The 20,776-nt window shown below is 42.2% G+C and overlaps 1 protein-coding gene across 1 annotated transcript in view; it reads left to right on the top strand.

Annotated features, from left to right (window-relative positions):
* CENPI (centromere protein I) overlaps positions 1-19,248 on the top strand; it is a 54,958-nt gene extending 35,710 nt beyond the window's left edge. Inside the window, exons 15-21 of the mRNA XM_043974793.1 lie at positions 2,117-2,211; positions 4,767-4,899; positions 5,844-5,968; positions 7,659-7,707; positions 7,878-8,093; positions 14,783-14,824; positions 16,279-19,248. Of these exons, the coding sequence (XP_043830728.1) occupies positions 2,117-2,211; positions 4,767-4,899; positions 5,844-5,968; positions 7,659-7,707; positions 7,878-8,093; positions 14,783-14,824; positions 16,279-16,440 (822 nt within the window). The 3' untranslated portion in view covers positions 16,441-19,248. The remainder of the gene's footprint in view (positions 1-2,116; positions 2,212-4,766; positions 4,900-5,843; positions 5,969-7,658; positions 7,708-7,877; positions 8,094-14,782; positions 14,825-16,278) is intronic.
* Positions 19,249-20,776: the final 1,528 nt, after the last annotated feature.

Below are 20,776 nucleotides of genomic sequence, written 5' to 3'. Positions count from 1 at the left end.
GGTGTTGCACTATGCCAGCTGCCCAGAGACCCTTTGTGAAGATAAATTAAGGTTTGGGCACTTATGAAATAGCCGCATATAAAGGAACAGTATGGATGTAATTTACCTGAGAGGGGCCAAGTTTCACTTTCCCTTAAGATTTATTTTCTAGGTGAGAAAATAGCATGAACTCTCATGTGAAGTGATTACTTAACAATCTAGAAATTTCTAAATATGTATTTTTCTCTCATGGCTATGGTTTGAATGATAATGGGGAAATCCGATCCTGAAATTCTGACTCCTTGTCTACTTTCCAAATCCATGAGAAAGCAGGATGGTGTTGTCCAAAAAACACTGAATAATTGGGAGTTGGAGGACCTGGGCTTGAAAGCCACTTCTGCCGCCCAACTGGTGACTGCTGATCCGTCACCACCTCTGAACCTCAGTTTTCTTATTGATCTAACAGAGGAAGACAATTTTCATGCCTCCACTGGGATCCTCCAATGCCTTTTTTTTTTTTTTTGGCGGGGCAATGAGGGTTAAGTGACTCACCCAGGGTCACACAGCTGGTAAGTGTCAAGTGTCTGAGGCCGGATTTGAACTCAGGTCCTCCTGAATCCAGGGCTGGTGCTTTATCCACTGCGCCACCTAGCTGTCCCCCCACCCCCACCCCATGCCTCTTTATAGCACGGAGGTGATCATGTGTCCTCCAAGGCTGGGAAAGCTCTGGCAGGGGCCTGTTCAACTGGACAACCCTGGAGTTAGGGGCGCAACAACGTATAGAATGTCTGTGGTTCGGTGGCCAGCCCAGCTCTGTGAAGAGAGACTTCTTACCAGGCTGGTTTACAAAGTTAGAAATTATTGGGGGCGGCTAGGTGGTGCAGTGGGTAAAGCACCGGCCCTGGATTCAGGAGTACCTGAGTTCAAATCCGGCCTCAGACACTTGACACTTACTAGCTGTGTGACCCTGGGCAAGTCACTTAACCCCCATTGCCCTGCAAAAAGAAAAAAAGAAAAAAAAAAAACAAAGTTAGAAATTATTTAGCCCCAGCAGACTGCATTCTCAAGTGGTTGCAGTCTCTGTTAATATTGACATGAAATCACTTATAGATTCTATTTCATGGGATGAGAATGGGGACTACACTTTATAAACCATAAAGGGCTGTCCAGGTGGTCATCAGTAACCCAGCACTGTTCCAGGCTTCCTGGATGGATACACAAGTACAAGACTGCCTTCAAGGAGCAGAGAAACAGTTTGTTCAAGTTGGAGAGAAAAACTAATCCCATGGGACAAGTGAAGAGAAAATAAGTATTCCCTGGCCTGGTGTTGCCCATCATTACAGTGAGCACCCAGAGAAGGCTCAATCAGAGTGAGCTTCACGGGAGAAGCAATAGATGCCTTCAGATCTTTGATGTGCCCAGCAAAGGAAAAAGGGAGGGAACATGCTTAATCTCTGTAAGGGAGAGCTAGGAGAGAGGGCAGGGTTAATCCGGCTTCAGACACTTAACACTTACTAGCTGTGTGACCCTGGGCAAGTCACTTAACCCCAGTTGCCTCACTAAAAAAAAAAAAAAGTTGTGAGCGTTTGGGGCAGCTAGGTGGCACAGTGGATAGAGCACTGGCCCTGGATTCAGGAGGACCTGAGTTCAAATCCGGCCTCAGACACTTAACACTTACTAGCTGTGTGACCCTGGGCAAGTCACTTAACCCCAATTGCCTCACTAAAAAATAAATAAATAAATAAATAAAAGTTGTGAGCTTTGGGGGCAGCTAGGTGGCACAGTGGATAAAACACCAGCCCTGGATTCAGGAGGACCTGAGTTCAAATCTAGCCTCAGCCATTTGACCCTTACTAGCTGTGTGACCCTGGGCAAGTCACTTAACCCTAATTGCCGCACAAAAGAAAAAGAAGTTGTGAGCTTTCCCCTATCATTAGAAGTATTTGAGCCTTGGCCAATGGTCCTCTTTTTATTAACAAGCATCTCCTCAGGGTCATGTTGTAGGAAGAATTGTTGTTGCCTTGGGAGAGGGGTTGCCCTGGATGTTCAAGTCCTTGCTGGTTGTGCTTGGCCTGCCCAGGTGCGATGGCAGAGCAGAGCACTGTGGGTAATGGTTTCTTTCCTTTGCCTCCTTCAGTGCAGTGTTCTGTATAACCTGAAACAGCTGCTGAAGAACTGGCTGTTGTGGCATGCTACAGAGGTCAGCACAAATTCCACTATGAGCACTTCTCTGTAAGTCTTTCCCCAGCCCTCCAGAAGGCGGGGATGCTGGGTTCTGAGGGAGGGAGGCCTGTCTATCCTGAGCCAGGGCTGGGGCTTGAGGCTTCCAGCCACTTAGTGATAGATATACTGCAAAGAAAATGTTTCCTGTCTCGCCCTACAATCCTTTGGTGCAAGGTACTTTTGTTGTTATTATCACATGAAAGAACAATGAATCATTTTAGTCTTCAGTGATGTTTGTTCTGTAACAAGCAAATTAAAAGACTAGGGTCACACTGGCTCAAAACAGCTCTTCATTTCAATCAGGTGAACAAAGACAGTCCTGGGTATAGATGGAGAAGGCCCTGTAAGCTCAGCTGTTTCGGCTGTCCTGTTGGAGTTTGGTTAACACCTTCTTTCATTTGCTCACTGGGACTGGAAAGTACTGCCTGGGATTTACTTTATTTTCCAGATAAAAGGAAGAGCCTAAAATTTCAAGATTTTTACCTCTTTCGACCCCAAAGGCTTTTACCTGAAATCATATTTGTCCTTTTAGCCATATTTCTTAGTTCTTACTTAGCACAAACAAGATTCAAAGATCTCTCTTGGGTAAAAGTTGTAGGGGTGGTGGTCTTAGCCCGGGGAGGGCAGTGGGTTATAAAGATGGCCCAGGCCATTGTCTTACATTTTTTTTTAGTCATTATTGCACTCCACATCGCTCCTCTTCTCTACTTCCAGTGGGGACGTGAAGAGTTAATAGGTGAGAGTGCTTCTTATAAAGGAACGATATTTAAACACTTAAGTTCCCTTTAAAAATGTCGTTCAAAGTTCATCTTTTTTCCCCTTTTTAAAAAATATTTCATTCATTCATTCATTCATTTGTTTGTTTGTTTATTTATTTTCAAAGTTCATCTTTGCAATCTGTGATCTTCCTTTTGCTTTGCTTTGGGTCTGAGGTAGTTCCAAAAATGGAGGAATAATTTTTTGTTTTTTCTTTGAGAAAAAAAATTTGGAAACTTAAAAAAATAGATCACTGTTTATATACACTTCTAAACATTAAAAAAGACGTTCTTCCTAAAGTCCTTAAATCATTAAGTACAAAATCTCATCCACTTCTCCAGTATTTACTATTAATTCTTGGAATGTATATGCTGCCAGTTTTGTAAACGTTCGTGTCATCTATACTTTAGAGATGAGAGAGGCAACTTGGCCAAGTGGATAGAATGCTGGGCTTGGAGTCAAGAAGACCCGGGTTCTCATCATGCCTCTGATATTTACTAGCTAGCTGTATGACCCTGGGCAAATGACTTGATCTCTGTGTGCCTTGGGCAACTCTTTGGGACTTACCTACTAATTCACAGACATTTGGGCTCCGGGTTGGCAGAAGGCATTTCCACACTGGGTGTTCCACATGCTGAGGAAAACACAAAGTCTTCTGGAATCCTTTGAGCATCCTTCCCATTCCCTGCAGAAAGACTGTCCTGGGCAGGTCATCGTTTTATTGGGTTGTTTAAATACCCCTTGCTCCTTAGGGACTAAAGGCTGTGTGGGCTTGAAATTGGAATTTTTGAAGTCTCTCTTCTGTCAGGTAGATGGCACTAGGCCAAAACCTACAGGAGAGAGGCTCAGTGCCCTGTGCCTCCCAGGCTGCTGGATAAATACCCAGGCTGTTGTCTCGCTTTTTGCAAAGCTTTATATCTGGAACTCATTTTGGCACCACTTAGTGCCTGTTTGGAAGCCTGATACTGTGGTGTTTTGCATGGGCTCACCTTCCTGCATTAACTCTACTTCCCTTTGCCATACTGTTTCCAACTGGAAATTTAATCCCAGTCAATTTAGTGTAAATGGAAGAATATTCGTGATTCATTTTAAAAGCTGAAATAAGTTAGTCTGAGAAGAATGTAGAACATTCTAGTTTCTGACCCTCAGCAGGAAGAGAAAAAATCCAAAGACCTGACTAAATCACTGTTGAAGCATCTGCCAACTCCAGGTTGGTTTAAGTGAAGGTTTCAACAGCTACGTAACTCAGGAAGCCAAGCTGCAAAGGTTCTAGTAGCATTTCATTTGTCGTTGTTGAAATTTGTGTACTTTGGACTTTTGAGTCAGTATATTCTAATGTTGGCATCTTGAGGTGGCAGGGCAGTGGCAGCCATCTGGACAATATACCTTTTTAAAAAGCATTGTTTTGGGGGCAGCTAGGTGGCGCAGTGGATAAAGCACTGACCCTGGATTCAAGAGGACCTGAGATCAAATCCAGCCTTAGACACTTGACACTAGCTGTGTGACCCTGGGCAAGTCACTTAACCCTCATTGCCCCACCCCCACCCCCAAAAAAAAAATGATTGGCCCTAGGGAAATCTATGACATACTTGACAATGACCCTTGTCTCCTAGGAATGGACTGTCAGGGCTTTCATGGAGCATGCTCCTTATGTTTACCGTACAAAGGAGTACCAAGGTCTGGAATACCCACAGGAAGGGTTTGCAGACATGCACGTAGTGACTTTTGCCCCATTCTATACAGAACAGCTTGGAAGTTAAAGAGTTTGGTGAATGCCAGTGTCTGAATTGCTTGCTTTCTGATTATAGGGACACTACCATGATTGCCCTGGACTCTATGAGTGAGCTGATCAACTACGTGGGATGGCTATCCACGATGGCTCTGCGCTTAGAGAATAACAGTACTTTGTTGCTCCATTTTATTTTGGATTTCTTTGAGATAGTAAGCATCCCATTCTGTGTGGTCATTTCTTGTGATGTCTACACATTTTAATGGTCTCTAATTTAAATGTTTCTTTGGCATCGGTTGTCCCAGGTGTTGGAAGATCATATGAACATAATTAAACCAGTTGAAGATTTTGATGGTATATACTTCTGAGGAATTACCTAATACCATGGAAATAAGAAGGGAAATGTCTATCTTTTCTTGCTACAAGATTGGCCCTGGTGGGGGCGGCTAAATAACACAGTGAATAAAGAGGACCTGAGTTCAAATGCGGCCTCAGACACTTGACACTGACTACCTGTGTGACCCTGGGCAAGTCACTTAATCCTCATTGCCCCGCCAAAAAAAAAAAAAAAAAAGATTGGCCCTAGGGAAATCTATGACATCCTTGACAATGACCCTTGTCTCCTTATCTAGATTCTAACTTCTCCAAGTTTGAACTTTTCTTGCTTTAAAGCCCTCCCACCAATGGGATCTCTCCCTACCTTTCTGTCATAACAGAGTTTGTCTTCTCCCAGCCAGCACTGACAATGCTTCCAAACCTTTTCTGGACTCCCCTCTCTTTATCAGAAGTAATTTTTGTCTTGTGTCTCACTTGCTCAACTGTTAACATGTTCCAGAATGGGTTATTATGTGTTAATGGTAAAGCGTTGCCTGTCCTCCCTAGCCTCTCATGTTATTTGTTACATAGCCTTCTGGGAACAATTCTTTAACCTGACTCTTGACCAGTCAGGTAGAAATTTGGGTCACTAGGTGAGAGAGCAGGTTTATAGTTGCCTATTTTGCCTTTGAAGATGGTTGACTTTTGACCTGATGGAGTAATTGCTTGTAATATTGTAATAAACAATAGGTAAACACTTTATTTTATGCAGATGCTATTTTTGTTAACACTTGATTGAGAACTAGAGAGTAATATCTGATGGTATTTTTGTTCCCTAAAGGTGTCTGACATGTATCTCAATTATAGCATTCCATTAGTGGTGATATTTCCTCGTGGGGTCTTCTATCCAGCACTTCTCACCTCAGACACCATCACCCTCAACCACCTCTGTTATATTATGTACAGGTATGTGGCCTTTTCCAAATTCTAAGGGCAATTCCATCTTACTGTTGATAATCCATTCACGATTTCAGTTTGCTTTCTGCCGGGGTCTTCATAATCAGGAAAAAGAATGGCATTTCTCTGCGGTATGGTTGTCCACTATGGGATGCTCCTGTTGCTGGTCTATTATATAGTGTCAGTGCTGACTTTGGGATGGATAAATGCACTTTGAAGAACTTGACAGGTTGTGTACTTTTTTGCTGAGCAGGACTGATGTACTCATCATTCTTTTTGAATCATTTTTTTAATCGACCTTTTGTTTTTATATCACCTTTGTTTCTAAATAGAAGCTTCTCCCTGCCCTACCTATTGAGCCATCCCTTGTAACAAATAATACAAAGGAAAAAGGGAGAAAATGCAGTTTAGAAAACCCATAACATTCCACCTGACAGTCCCCTCTTCAGCCAAGAAAAGCTTGGGAGACATTTCCTCAAGGCTTTGAAGACAAACTTGCTCATTATAATTGTGGCCTTTGGGTTTTTGTTTGCTTGCTTGCTTGTTTTGTTCCCATTTGCATGATTTCATGGTCTATGTTGTTTTCCTGGTTCTGACTTACTTCACTCTGCATCAGAACTTAGAAGTAAGGGGGCAGCTAGATGGCGCAGTGGATAAAGCACCGACCCTGGATTCAGGAGTACCTGAGTTCAAATCCAGCCTCAGACACTTGACACTTAACTAGCTGTGTGACCCTGGGCAAGTCACTTAACCCTCATTGCCCTGCAAAAAAACAAAAACAAAAAAGAACTTAGAAGTATTCCCAGGCTGCTCTGAATTCTTGGTTGTTTTTTTTCTCTTTTTTCCTTTTCCTGATGGCACACTAATGTTCCATTACCACACAGAATATTCATGTATCACATTTGGTTTCACCATTCTCCAAACAGTAGGCATCTACTTCGTTTCCAGTTCTTTGCTACCACAAAAAATACTGTTTTGAATATTTTGGGATATATGGGGAAGGGAGAGGTCAGCATTATTTATAGTAGCTTCCTGTTCCTTCATTTAAACTTCAATTTTTCTTTTAGAAAATCAAACATGAGGCAGCTAGGTGGTGCAGTGGATAAAGTACCATCCCTGGATTCAGGAGGACCTGAGTTCAAATCCAGCCTTAAACACTTGGTGCTTACTAGCTGTGTAACCCTGGGCAAGTCACTTAAGCCTCATTGCCCCACCAAAAAAAGAAAGAAAATCAAACATGGAACACAATGTTATAAAAATTGATGTTTCCATTTGTTTTTACATGTAAGGTGGGGAAAATTCTAAATACATAAATAATTTTTTTAAGAAAAGAAAAGAAAATCAAACACTAGATAACTTGATATTTGAAACTGAGTTTTTGTAACTGTGCCCATTCAGCTATATGGGAGTCATGGTCCTGTTCCCCCCCCTCCACTGACCCCCGACCCTGGCGATGGCAGTATTTTTCCTCTGTGTGTCCCTTTCTCTACCAAGGCCCATACTTTTTCTCTCCTAACATAGAAGAGAGAGAATGGCTCTGTGCCAACCATCGGATTGCCTTTGAACTTAATGTACATGTTTATTCCTCCAGAAGAGTGTAGCAATCTCACAGCAGGAAGGTAAAAATGTTAACTATACAGTTGCCTGCATGCCATTGCCGGTATTCATGCAATTGTGTTGCATTTTGTTGTTCTGTTAGATATCGTGTCAACTTGACTGCTGCCAAGGAAAACGAACTGATTCGCCAGGTACTGAGGGTAGACTGGGGCTAGCAGATCTCTCATCAGGAACTGAGCATGACCTTATTAGGTGTCCTGGCTGGGGGAGGGTGACAGAGGCATGTTTGGAAGGGAGGTGACAGCTTATTATCACAGTCTGGTTGATGAGATTTCTTTCCCCCGCCCCCCCCCCCCCCCAGGAAAGGCTGAAGTTCAACAAAACCTACCAAGAATTTAATGAGTATGTGACTTCCTTGGTGGACTGCCTCTGGACATCTACATCCTTTGAAAAAGGCCACTATCTCTACATAGATCCTGAGATCCTAGAAAAAACTAAAATACGGGAATATAAGAAGAGTTTAAATCTAATTAATCATCCAGCCTTACTGGCCTATTCCGTCTACTTTCTGCTTCAGGTAAAAGCACATAGGAATTCCTGGATTACTTGTTTTGTGGTACCTTGAAAACATTTTCTTGCTTCTCACTACCTCATAATTTATTGCTTCATCAATGCTACCTTTTATTAAAAAGGGGTAATATTCAAAGGTTGGAAACCATAGCTGTCAAAACTGGGCTGAGTGGTCTCTCAAGGGTCTTGGTTTAGAGTAAATAATAATCTGAGGAATTTGTTCCTTTCAAGCATTGTGGGATGGGGCAGCTAGGTGGCACAGTGGATAAAGCACCAGGCCTAGATTCAGGAGGACCTGAGTTCAAATTCAGCTTCAGACACTTGATGCTTACTAGCTGTGTGATCCTGGCAAGTCACTTAACCCTCATCGACCCACAAAAAAAAAACAGCAACAACAAAAAAAACCCCTCATGTCAAGCATTGTGGGAGACCTGTTTTGTAGGGACACTAAAGTGGCTGCAGGGGTGTTTCACTCTTATGTTCACCTAGTTTGAAATCCCTCCCTCCCCCCCAATCTTTTTCTCAAGTCTGCTTTCATGTAGCTTTCCTTGATCATTCCTGATGACTTAATTTACTCTGAACTCCTCTAGTCTAGCTAGCTTGTCCGATAAAGTATGTGCTATTGCTTATGGTGACGTTGTTGGGTCAAGGCAAATCACTGGATCCTAGGTCTTGAGCTGCCAAGGCTCCCTGGAGGTCCAACGCCTGTCTCCTCCCCCTAGCTCCTCCAGCAAACTGAGGCACAGAGGGATGAAGTGAGTACTCTTGTCTTCCATTTCTCTTGAATCTCCTATAGTATTGTCAGGACAATACCAAGGATGTTTTGTCTAACAAAATCGATATAATCCTGAAAAGTGGCATATCAAAATTCAGGAATGCTTTAACCTTATTTCTGGTTGACCTTCAGCTGACAACCCACAGTCGAATGGCTCTTTGTCCTGTGTCTCTCTTCTGCTTTGCCCTTCCTGGCCTTGCTTGACAAGAATCACTGCCTCATTTTTCTGCATTAGTTGGTTTCGGCCTTCCTTGAGGAGCCTCTTTAAGTATGAGGATTCCAAACACCTGAAGTTTAGCGGTATTTCCTTAGGACATTGTTGTTGTTGAGTTGTTTTTAGTCATGTCCAACTCTTCATGACCCCATTGGGGTTTTCTTGGCAAAGCTACTGAAGTGGTTTGCTGTCTCCTTCTCCAGCTCATTTTACAGATGAGGAAACTGAAGCAAACAGGGTGAAGTGACCTGCCCAAGGTCACACAACTAGAAAGTGTCTGAATCCGGATTTGAAAAGGAGTCGTCCTGACTGTAGGCCTAGCACACTATCCACCTTGCCACCTAGGACATTCTGGCCTAGTCTGGTTTCACTGTCTGATTCCTTATGGCTTGAATTTCTTTTGGTTTGGTATTCTCAACAGTTCTTAATCATTGAAATATGCAGTAAATTAAATATAAAAAAGGGAGGGCCTTTTAGGGCCAGTACAGCAGAGCAGAAAGAGCTCCAGGCCAGGGACAAAAGGACCTGGGTTCTAGTGGTGGCCCTGTAGCTAGTGGCTTTGTGATGGTTGACCTCAGGCAAATCAGCCTGAGATTGTGAAATGAGGGATTCTTAAGAGTTGAAAGGGGCTGAGAGATCACTTAGCTCAGACAAGTGAGACAACGGCCCCTGGTTGTGGAGAGCCTCCTTCCAGGCCATGAGGGAAAGATCTTTGGTTTGGATGTCACAGGACCTTCTCTGAATCCTGGCTCCGTTGCTTCCTTTGTGATTTTGAACAAGTCATTTGACCTCTTTGGGTGTCAGTTTCTCCCTCAGTAAAACAGGAATAAAGTTGGATGACCCCTGTGGCTCCTTCTGGATATAAATCCTGTGATTCTAAGTGCCTTGGCCAGACACACCCAGCTACTTAGTGACCAGACTGAATCTAGAACCCAGATCTCTGAAATACCAGACCAGTGTTCTTTCTCCTATACCATGATGCCTCATCCTCACGGGACCATCAGGAAGAGGTCAAGGTAGATGAACCAGAGTCCTTACATAGCTTTATTATATGGTCAGGCCCTTCCATGATTTCCCCAGAGCAGTGTTTTTCCTTTGGTTCTCTCTAGATTAGTTTCTGATATTACCTGTAAGGCAATGTCTAAAATAGCAGGGTTGTGGTCTGTACTTGCAAACCACTGACAAGAAATCATAGACTAAGTAACTTACTAATGGTCAAACACGTTGGAAATGAACGGAATAAAATGCTCTTGCATCATAAGGCCTGACAGGAGGAATTCAGAGAAATATGGGAAGACTTGGATTGCATATGATGCAGAGTGAAGAAATGCGAATGTATAGGTCAAAGAGTGACCTATACAGGGATGCAAAGAGCACAGTAAAAAGCAGCAGATTAGAGTCAGTGTGGGGGCCAGAGTAGCCAAGCTGAGAGAAGCCACTTCCCTTTATGTACCCATTACAATCATGACCCCGGATTTTACAGAGCAGTATTTGGGAATGTACCTGGGGAGAGGGAAAGTGTATTCAATGTTTCAGAACTATCAGAATAAAATCTGTCAGCAAAAAAATGCCATTTTGAGTGCAGACAAAAAGACTTTTGACTATAGGATAAAAAGTTCATCTTTTTTGGAAAATAGGAGTTGAATTTCAATGTGTTTTAAGGAAATAGCATTGGATGGTTAAAATGGTTAATGGGGAGCTGGTTCTTTTTCCAAGCACTAGAGGGCACTGTTCTTTAACAAATGGGAAACCTACTTTTGTGCAGTTGTTAACAGGTGGTTCTATATGGGCTAAGAAAATACTAGGCCTTAACGCTGATCAGTCTTCTAAGAGGGTTACCTTTGAACTTCAGTCACCAAAAACTTATCATCTATATGCCTTAATTCTAGGGGCAGTGTCAAAGGTATGTGGCTTTATTACTAGGGGCTCCTATTGATTTAATTTGAGTCCTTTTTAAATATCAGCCCAAATAATCCCTGGAGACAGACCAAGTTAACTAGCTTCTCTGGATGAGACTTAGTGAAGCAACAACTTAAAAGCTTGACTAATTAATTTTCCAAGGCTTCAAAAAAATCAAGTCACCTCAGCAACAAACAGTGGGAATTACTCAAATCTGTGAGAGGTTTATGTTGCTGGATATCTTGCTGCTCCAGGCCCCCAGTTCAATCATCAAGCATTTAGTAAGCTCCTGCTGTATGCCATGCATTGTGATAGGTGCTAGGGACACAGCGACAAAAGTGCTAGCAGTCTCTAACCTTAAGGTGCTGAATGTTTATCAAGGAAGACTCTCTGTGTCCGTATGTGTGTGAGAGAGAAAACAAAATATATACCAAATAAATAGAAAGGAATTCAGGTGGAAATAGGAAGTGTTAGCAACTGGGATAGGGTAAGGTGGGACTGGGATGGGACCAAGAGAAGCCACGTGCATCGAGTAGGTGGTTCTTGTTTTGTTTTTTGGTTTTTTTTGGTGAGGCAATCGGGGTTAAGTGACTTGCCCAGGGTCACACAGCTAGTTAAGTGTCAAGTATCTGAGGCTGGATTTGAACTCAGGTACTCCTGACTCCAGGGCCAGTGCTCTATCTACTGTGCCACCTAGCTGCCCCCAAGTAGGTGGTTCTTAAGCTGTATGCTAAAGGAAACCAGAACATTGAAGAGATGGCCATAAGGATGGAGAGCATTCCAGGCAGGCACCAGGATAGAAGATGGTATGTTCTTCATGAGGAAGAGTGTGTCTTTTAAAATTATTGTGCTAAACTGTGGATTGCTTTTTTTTTTAATTCTTGCTAATACTGTATTTTAGAAATTAATTGCTATTTATATATTAATGACTATTGTACCCGTTTTGGCAGTAAGAATTTATTATTAATTAATATCATATAAACCAGTAAAAAATTGACCTCATATCTCCCTAACTTCTCCACTAGTCTCAGGCCTTCATATCTGTATAATCCTACAAGGAAAAGCACACACTGAGAGGCCAGAGAGAGTGACCCTGGCGTGGCATGGGGTTTTATCCACTTTAGATAGAAGCCGATCATTATACATTGATCTAAGCTAATTGGTTATAGCATCTTTCAGTTCCATTGATTGACATGACTTGAGGGTGGTCTAAAGAATATGCAAAAGGGCAAATTCCAGTGTCTTCTCTTAGCTAAACAAAAGATTCAATCTCTATTTCCTTTGTTCCCTTGGGCTTATCCCAGCAAGAGCTGAACTTTCTGAGGTAAGGGAGAGAAGATACTAAAACTGATCTCTGGGTCTCCCCTAGAAAGCCATTTTTAAATTTTTATTTATTTATTTTTTGCGGGGCAAGTCACACAGCTAGTAAGTGTCAAGGGTCTGAAGCTGGATTTGAACCCAGGGCTGGTGCTTTATCTACTGTGCCACCTAGCTGCCTGAAATTCATTATTAATAATTATTTTCTCACAAGAGCAAAGTGGCTCACTCTGGCTAGGCTGCCACGTACAGAAAGGTATAAGTACAGAAATGGAGAATGTGGCTGGAAAGGTGGGTTGGCAAGGACTTTACATGCCAAGCCACAGTTTGTATTTGTGGTGGTAGCTGGGAACCATTGAAATTTGAGTTTAACAGACTGACGTGGTTAAATCTTTACCTTAGGAAAACAACTTTGACAGCTGCGTAGAGAATGGATTGAAGAGGGTGCTGAGCAGGGAGCCTGCAGGGGCCTTTTGTAGTAGCCCCAGGTGAGAGACAGAAGGGCCTAAATCAGAGAGTGGCTGTGTTAGCAGAGAGGAGACAGATGTGAGAGATTCTGTACTGTTTAAGTGGACAGGATTTGGCAATTGATTGGCTTTGTGAGGTGAGGGAGAGGAAGGGGTCAAGGATGACTCTGAAGTTGTAAATCTGAGTGACTGGAAGGATCATGGTACCCTTTAAAGAGACAAAGAAGTTCAGAGATGGAGCCAGTTTTTGTGAAAATCCAAGGAGTTTTCTTCTGAGCATGGTGAATTCAAGAGTCATTTGGAGAAGTGGGACAAGAAATCATGATACAGACTAGAGCTACATCTGGGAGGCATCTGTGTAGAGATAATAAGCCAATGGGCACTGACAAGTTCACCAAAAGAGCATGCCCAGGACAGGCCTCTGGGTTCCACCCACAGTTAAGGAGTGAGAAATAAATGATGATACAGCAAAAGAGATGGAAAAGGATCAGTCAGAGAGATAAAAGGAGAATCTGGAGAGAGCTAAGTCCCCAAAACCCCTAGAGACAATCTGAGAGACACGAGCGAGCCAGCGAGAGAGAGAGAGAGAGAGAGAGAGAGAGAGAGAGAGAGAGAGAGAGAGAGAGATCGATCGATCAAGAAGGATTCGAGTTGAGAAGAAACCATTAGATTTGGCACTTAGTAGATTATTGATGACTCTGGAGAGAATAGTTTCAAATCAAGTGGTGCAAATGGAAGCTAAATTGCAAAGGGTTGAGAAGTAAGGAAAGGGAGTGGGGACATAGTGTCAATAATTTGTTCTAAGATTTTGACTTTGAAAGAGAGGAGAGATATAGGAATATAGGAAGATAGATTGAGGGGATAAAGGTCACTTGAAGGGTTTTTTAAAGATTAGAGAGACCTAGGCATTTTTGTATGGGTCAGGGAGTAAGCTAGGAGATGGGAAAGACAGAAAATTAGAGAGGGAGTTCTTGTGACAGCAGACATGGAGAGGTAAAGGGTCGGCCTTGGCAACAAGTGCTGCCTTTTCATCAGACTAAAGGAGGGGAAAATAGAGGATGCTGTTAAGGGGGTCTGAGATATAGAAAAGTGGCCATTTCTAGTGAATGGCCTCTTCTCAGTAAAGTATGACGGAAGGAGAGCAGGAAGGGATGGTGTGCAAGGCTTGAGGAAAGGAGGAGTTTGAAGAGGCTGTTCTAGGGAATTCAATAGAAATTTTTTGTTTTGTTTTTGTGGGGAAATAAGGGTTAAGTGACTTGCCCAGGGTCACACAGCTAGTAGTGTCTGAGGCTAGATTTGAACTCAGGTCCTCCTGAATCCAGGGCCAGTGCTTTATCCACTGTGCCACCTAGCTGCCCCCTCAGTAGAAAATTAATCAGGAAGGAGTAAAAGGATCACCTTGCTGCTGTGAAGGGTCAGTTCGATGATAGAAATTTGTGCTGGACCCAGTCGGGATAATCGAGTGACTTCTGTATCCCAACATCGCCTTCAAACCTTTGATACCAAACATTCATTTGGTATGTGCTCAGCTGCAGACTAGCTCGTGCTTACCTCTGCTTTCACAGAGCCACAGCAAGGCAAATAGGTAGCATCCATTCTTTTCTCCCATCATCTCTCTTGTTTAGCTTGTTTTCAGGCCTTAAAGGGAATGTGAAACTAGGAAAGGTGGAGTTCATATCCAAGAAAGAGGGCAAAATAGAACCTTTCCCAGAAGCTAAAACAAACAGTAGCTTGAGAAGACTCCTCTTTTCTTTTTTTAAATGCTAATTGATCCATTTTATATTTCTTTTGTCATTTTGATGCCACATTGAATTCTCCTTTGTAATAAAGGAACTTTTCTAAGCATAAGAACCTGATACTCTATCAGAATCTGAAAATAGATAATACTTTCAGACCTCATGATCCTCTACCTCTCTATCTTTTTCACCTGAGATCTTCAGTGTTTTTGAAGTTATTCAAAATGTGGAGAAGACTCAATTTATTTTCCTGTGATTTAACTAACAGACTCTTTTCTCTTCTTTAAGGGATGGCCAACAGAAAAGGAACTTTCTTTGTCTGCCATTCAGGTAAATGCTAAAGGAAATTTCAAATGATTAGCAATCGTATTACCTTTTTCAAAGGTCTCTTAAAATGTTTTGTTGATTTTTTTTTAAATGTTTCTATCGCTTCCTAGTTATTCTCCCAGTATGTCTCCCCGCTCACCTTTCACACCCTGCTTCTTCACCCAAGAGAAGATTGTCTTATAATAATAAATTGAGTCATAAATATAGTTAAGCAAAAACACACACACGCATATACGTCATGTCTCTCACACTGTATGGTTCTTTCCATACTTCTCACCCACCACTTCTCTGCCAGAAATCAAAAGGCATGCTTCAGCATCAGTCCACTAAATGAAAGCTTATCTACTGAATCAATTGGTTTGAGAGGTTTTTGAAAAGCCTGCTTTTTGTGGCCAGTGTACACATTTTTTGGCACAAGATTTGCACACACATTTTGCAAGTATCTAATAGCTTGACTTTTGCTATTGGTGTCTTACATGTCTCCCTTTGTACATGTTTGTATAAGATGTAGCTAGACAGTAATACACCTGATTACAGAAACTGCACAGGTCTTGGTGCGTGATGGTCATCTCCTGTGAATGTACAAATGCCTGCATCTGTATGAGCTGTTTTAGCCCTTACGTTCCTAGAGGTTGGGAAAATATCTAACTTGCATCTCACAGTGCGATAACAAATGCTATTGGAGTTACAAGTGCCAGTTGGCTCGGCGAGCACTTCTGGGTTCAGTTTAACTTAGTAAATATAACTTTGTTCGTGTGAATCCAGCCCATCTGTGGTTCAGTTTGAATATGCATACATGTCTTAAGGACTGGTAAAAATACTTAGCACCAAGTGAGGAAAAAATGGAGAATAATTTATAGAATACCAACAACATTGCAAAGAAAAACAACTAAGAAAGAGTTGAGAATTGCTCAACTAAAGCAAGGATGTAGCAGGTTCCGCACCTCCTGACGGAGGTGAGAGGCTCAAGGTATAGAATGAGACACACTTTGGAACGGGGACACTAAAGGCATTGGTTTTGCTTGACTCTATGGGTTTTGTTTTTCTTTTAATTTGTCCAGGTGGTGGAGGGGGCTAGTGATAGGTTCACCAAAAGGTAGGTGGTGGAGGTGAGTGTGGGGTTGCAGACAGAAGGGAAAGAAAAAGAGACCACTGAATCATTTTAAGATTACCAGAAGAAAACAGAAGGAAGGTGACTAGACAGCACAAAGCACACAGGCCAGCTTGGAAGATAGTACATGGAGTTTAGTCTGTATCTAGAGGGAGAAGGATGCCCCTCTGCATGCTTCTGGTTGGCAACTACATATACAAACATGTTCGTCTTATTTAGTGTTTGGTCCACAATGTTTTAAAATGACAATATTCAAAGATATAAAAGAGACAAAAAATAAAGTTTACACACCTTTTTTTTTTTTTAAATAGAGTACTTTGTTACTGTGCTTTTTCTCTGCCTGCAGAAAAAGAAATGGAACTGGTATTTGGACTATCTCCTTTTGGAGGAGCTGCATGGCCTTCACCTTTTCATGCAGAGCAGCCTCAACATTGCTGACGGTGCCTCATCAGCCAGCAGACAGCCTGCCTACAAGAGACCGAGGATTTGCACCTCAGAGCCAGTTTGAGCCTAGGACAAATGAAGCTTACCACACGGCTGGCCTTCCTTGGTGGCAAAACATTGCCATGCCTAAACTTGATCTTCTCTCATTGGGTTTCCAACAGAATCAACAAGAATAGGAAGGGAGTGCTGGAAGGAGCCCTCAGTGACCAAGGAGAGATTTGTTTACATGGCTTGTTGGGTTTTTTTAATCAGGAGTTGATTTCTTCACTTCCTTAGTGAAAATATTTTAATGAATAGTGGGCTTTTAATTCAGCTCATCTCTCTCTTCTCCTCTCTCCCTCTACCCTCTTCCCTTCATCTCTCCTCTTTCCCCTTTTGTTTCCAGGGATTATGATGGTCAAAATGTTTTGTTTCTTTTTTCCATTTGCCTCCCATCAAATCATGTGTCAAGATTTCTGTTGCATGGTGGACTTTTAAAGATATTTTTGTATAGTGCATTATAAGATGTGATTCTGAAGGAGAGCTTGGTACACATAATGGGAAGCATCATTGAATCAGCTAATATTGACACACAACACTCAGCCACCATCCCTAATATGAGGCTCCAGTGTACCACTGAGTCCAAAGTGGGGAGACCACATGGATAAACTGTTCAAGATTATCCATCAAGAGCTTCTTGCTTTCAGCAGTCTGATTTCCTAGAGGTCACCGAGACCTAGCATGCTGTGTGCAATGCCAGGCTTTAATTACAGAGGAAGTTAGACTAGCCATCTTTCTTTTCAGGATGATTCTCTTGAAGGTTTTCTTTTTTTTTCCACATTGATCTGTTCAGAATAGCCAGTGTTATGCCAAAAGAACACTTCCCATCAAATTTTGCTTCAGTGCTGCTGAGTGTTGCTCCCCTTTTACTGCCTTTCAAGTCTCAGAAAAAGATAGCTCAAGCTTGTTTTTTTGTGCCTTTTTGAGGTATGTGGTCCCTTCATATCTTAAAAAAGAAAAGGTTTTCTTAAGTCATTTTCAAATACTTTGTGTATAAGAGAGGTATGATAGCTCTGGCTCCAGTACAGAATCTTTCTACTTGTTTTCTACTTTAAGCCCCATTTTTTAAACAGAATTCACTAGCTTTTCAGAGCCTGGCCCCTCCCTCCACTTAGGGATCGCCACGCCAGCCCCTCATTTGTAAGAAGGGTGATTTATCAGCATATTCCAGTGGACATTACTTTCAAGCTTAGCTGCCTGCAGGCCATTCAAGAGAAAGGTCTCTTCTCCAAAATGAGTACTTGAGGACAACTTTTCTTCTAGGGGTCAGCTTTGTGCTGACTAGACCATTCTCTGGGCACTGAGTTCTCTGCCCATCGCCCCCTTGACCAGAGAGAGATTTGGAGATCTTATAGGAAAGTCTGGGTGAAGACTAATGCCTTGACAGAACAGATTGGGCTGTGCAGACGAGCCCCATCTGGTCACAAATACCCTTATTGAAAAACTTCCCTTCAAAGAAGGCAAGGTTCAAGTAAGAGTGATGTTTGGAATTGGCTAGACCAAGATTGAGGGAGTGTTTAGGTGAATAGCATGCCTGAACATTACATTACATTAGCAGATGACAAAGCAAGAACATCACAAAAAGTGATCACAGACTTGAGGCCCCCAGGTTTGCTTCTGAGTGTTTTTGCCCTAATGTGCCGTGAAGAACAAAAGATGAATGTGCAGATAGATGCCTGACACCTTTTCAAAGTGCTTGAAGAAGTGCTCTTAGAACTGTGCTGAGGGAATAGAGCTGGGAATTGGATGAAATGACAACAGCTGACAAGATAAAGAGTGATAGAAAAAAGGAAGCACTCCATACCATCTTAAAAAATAGCAAAAGGCAGGCTTCTGTGCCTGCAGAAATCCTTGTTTTGCTTCTAAACAGAACAAGACTTTTCTCCCAGCTTAACAACTTCCAAACCTTGACAGATTTGTTGATGCCGTGGCAAAAACAACGCCCTTGGTGGGATGAGGCAAAGTAACTGTACAATGGTAATAAGACAGCAAAGTTGAAGCCGAAGTGCTTGAAGAGGGGCAACTGAAGCTTCTGAGAAAGTGGTAGAGGAAAAAGAAGGAGGATAAAGATGATGGCAAGTAAAACTCCTATGTGATATCTGTGTAGAGATGGAGCAGGGGTCACTCTGCAAACAGAGCACTTCCTCTTTGAGATAATCTCCAGATGCCTTCGTTATTAAGTATAAAATTGGATTATTGCTAACACAGTGTGTTTAAATGTGTTTTTAAAATTGTAACTGATTCCTATGAAGGAAATATCCAGAAACTGCCTAACTATATTTATTTCCAAACCTTTTGAAAATGAAAAGACATTCTTATGTTCTCACTTTGTTCGCTTTGTTTTTGGCATAAACAAAACATGTTATTATGTTTGAGGCATTTGAGGAATGTGTAAGATTGTATCAACTCTATGGTTCTTGGCTAGAAATCCTGGGTTGTACAGGATCCTCCTCTTCATAAACTCACTACCCAAATGGATCTGTGTTTGCATCAATTTGGGCACGCCCTCAAGTGATGCAAATGGAAGACCATCCTGGGTGATTCTTGTCTACATCTTCCTCTAAATGTGCCATACGGGATCTACCTAATGTGCTAGTGGCCTCCTCCCTTCTCCTTGGCATGAAACGGGTGGGTACCAGTGGAGCACTCTGTTCTGGCCCATCTACCTCATACACATCTCTGGTTTGTGTGGTCTATGGTTCACTGGGCTGAGAATCAGAAAGATTCATATTCCTGAGTTCAAATCCAACCTCAGATGCTTACTAGCTGTGTGACCCTGGGCAAGTCATTTCACCCTGTTTGCCTCAGTTTCTTCATCTGTCACATGAGCTGGAGAAGGAAATGGCCAACCACTCTGGTATCTTTGCCAAGAAAACAACAAATGGGGTCGTGAAGAGTCAGATATGACTGAAATGACTCAACCTGCTTAGAGCATGCGGAGCATTCGTGGAGTGCTATTCTTTCTGAGTATGATTTGGATTCGATGGTCCCCGAGCTTTCTCCCAGCTTTGACATTGTCAGTCTATGCTGCGATCCAAAGCACACGTTGGAAAGGGAGATGGGCAATCATTTGGCTTAAAATTGACTTTTCGAATATGATGAAAATTGCGTTTTCCTGCCATTCTCAGGGTTAAAGGGAGGTCAGCCAGCATAAATACAGATCTTGAAAGTTTGTAGTAATTTTTAAAATGACATTACAGATCTTGGCCAACCTAAGAGCCATTGCATTGATGACAGCTCCAGCACAGTTTGCTGTTTGTATTTTAGAGAACACTGACATGTTTTTGTATATTCACCTAATTATGCAAAAAGTTCTTTTTTCTCATGACCCTGTCTATTTGGGGCTTTCTTGGCAAAGATACTTACATGGTTTGCCATTTCCTTCTCCATTTTACAGATGAGGAACTTAGGCAAATAGGGTTAAGTGACTTGCCCAAGGTCACATAGCTAGGAAGTGTCTGAGGCAAGATTTGCATTCATGCAAACGAGTCTTGATTCCAAGCCCAGTGTTCTATCCACTGTGCCACCTGGCTGCCCCGGTGTTGATTTTACTTTTGCTTTTGCTGATTATCAGTCAACTAATTATCTAATAAGGCAAAGAAATCATAGTAAAAGGAAATTCATAGTAATTTAATCTTTATAGTAATTGAAAACAGCGAGTTGCTTTTGTTTTTAAGTAAGTCACTCTCGGTGGCACAGGTAGGTAGAAATAACAGCCTTGGTGTAAATTCAGAGCTCAGTGGTTATTGAAGAATCCCTTTAGTAAAAGAGCAATTCCTATCCTGCTTTAGAAATCTGCAAGAGGAGTTACCACCTTTAGGACATTTGGGTGCATATTCGTTGTCTGGTGATGAGCATCCTGGATAACTGCTGGGATGGCATGTAAACCCAGAGCATTAGATTGTGCAGTTGCAGAAATGTCATTTGCCTCCCACCACCTTCACCTCGCTCTCTCCAGGATGTCTTGGGAAATTAGAAATGTGAAAGCAATATTTTATGCTGTAATTTTAGAGCTAGAGAACATTTATGGAAGGTCAGAAATGCTAACCCGCTTTTCTCATTTGGTAAATATCAGGCTTGAATATTTATGCAAAGGCTTTTAGTGCCACCAAGAAAAGTAGGTGCACTGCAAGGGATTTCTAAATTATTCGGGGGATTAGTAGGGAGAGCTCTAACACCAAATGTATACACACACACACACACACACACACACACACACACACGTTATTCCAGTGCATGTATTCTTTTTTTTTTTTTAGTGAGGCAATTGGGGTTAAGTGACTTGCCCAGGGTCACACAGCTAGTAAGTGTTAAGTGTCTGAGGCCGGATTTGAACTCGGGTACTCCTAAATCCAGGGCCG

This window comes from Dromiciops gliroides, chromosome X (genome assembly GCF_019393635.1).
Source record: "Dromiciops gliroides isolate mDroGli1 chromosome X, mDroGli1.pri, whole genome shotgun sequence".
In the NCBI taxonomy this organism is placed as follows: domain Eukaryota; kingdom Metazoa; phylum Chordata; class Mammalia; order Microbiotheria; family Microbiotheriidae; genus Dromiciops; species Dromiciops gliroides.
This window is presented reverse-complemented; position numbering and strand designations above follow the sequence as displayed.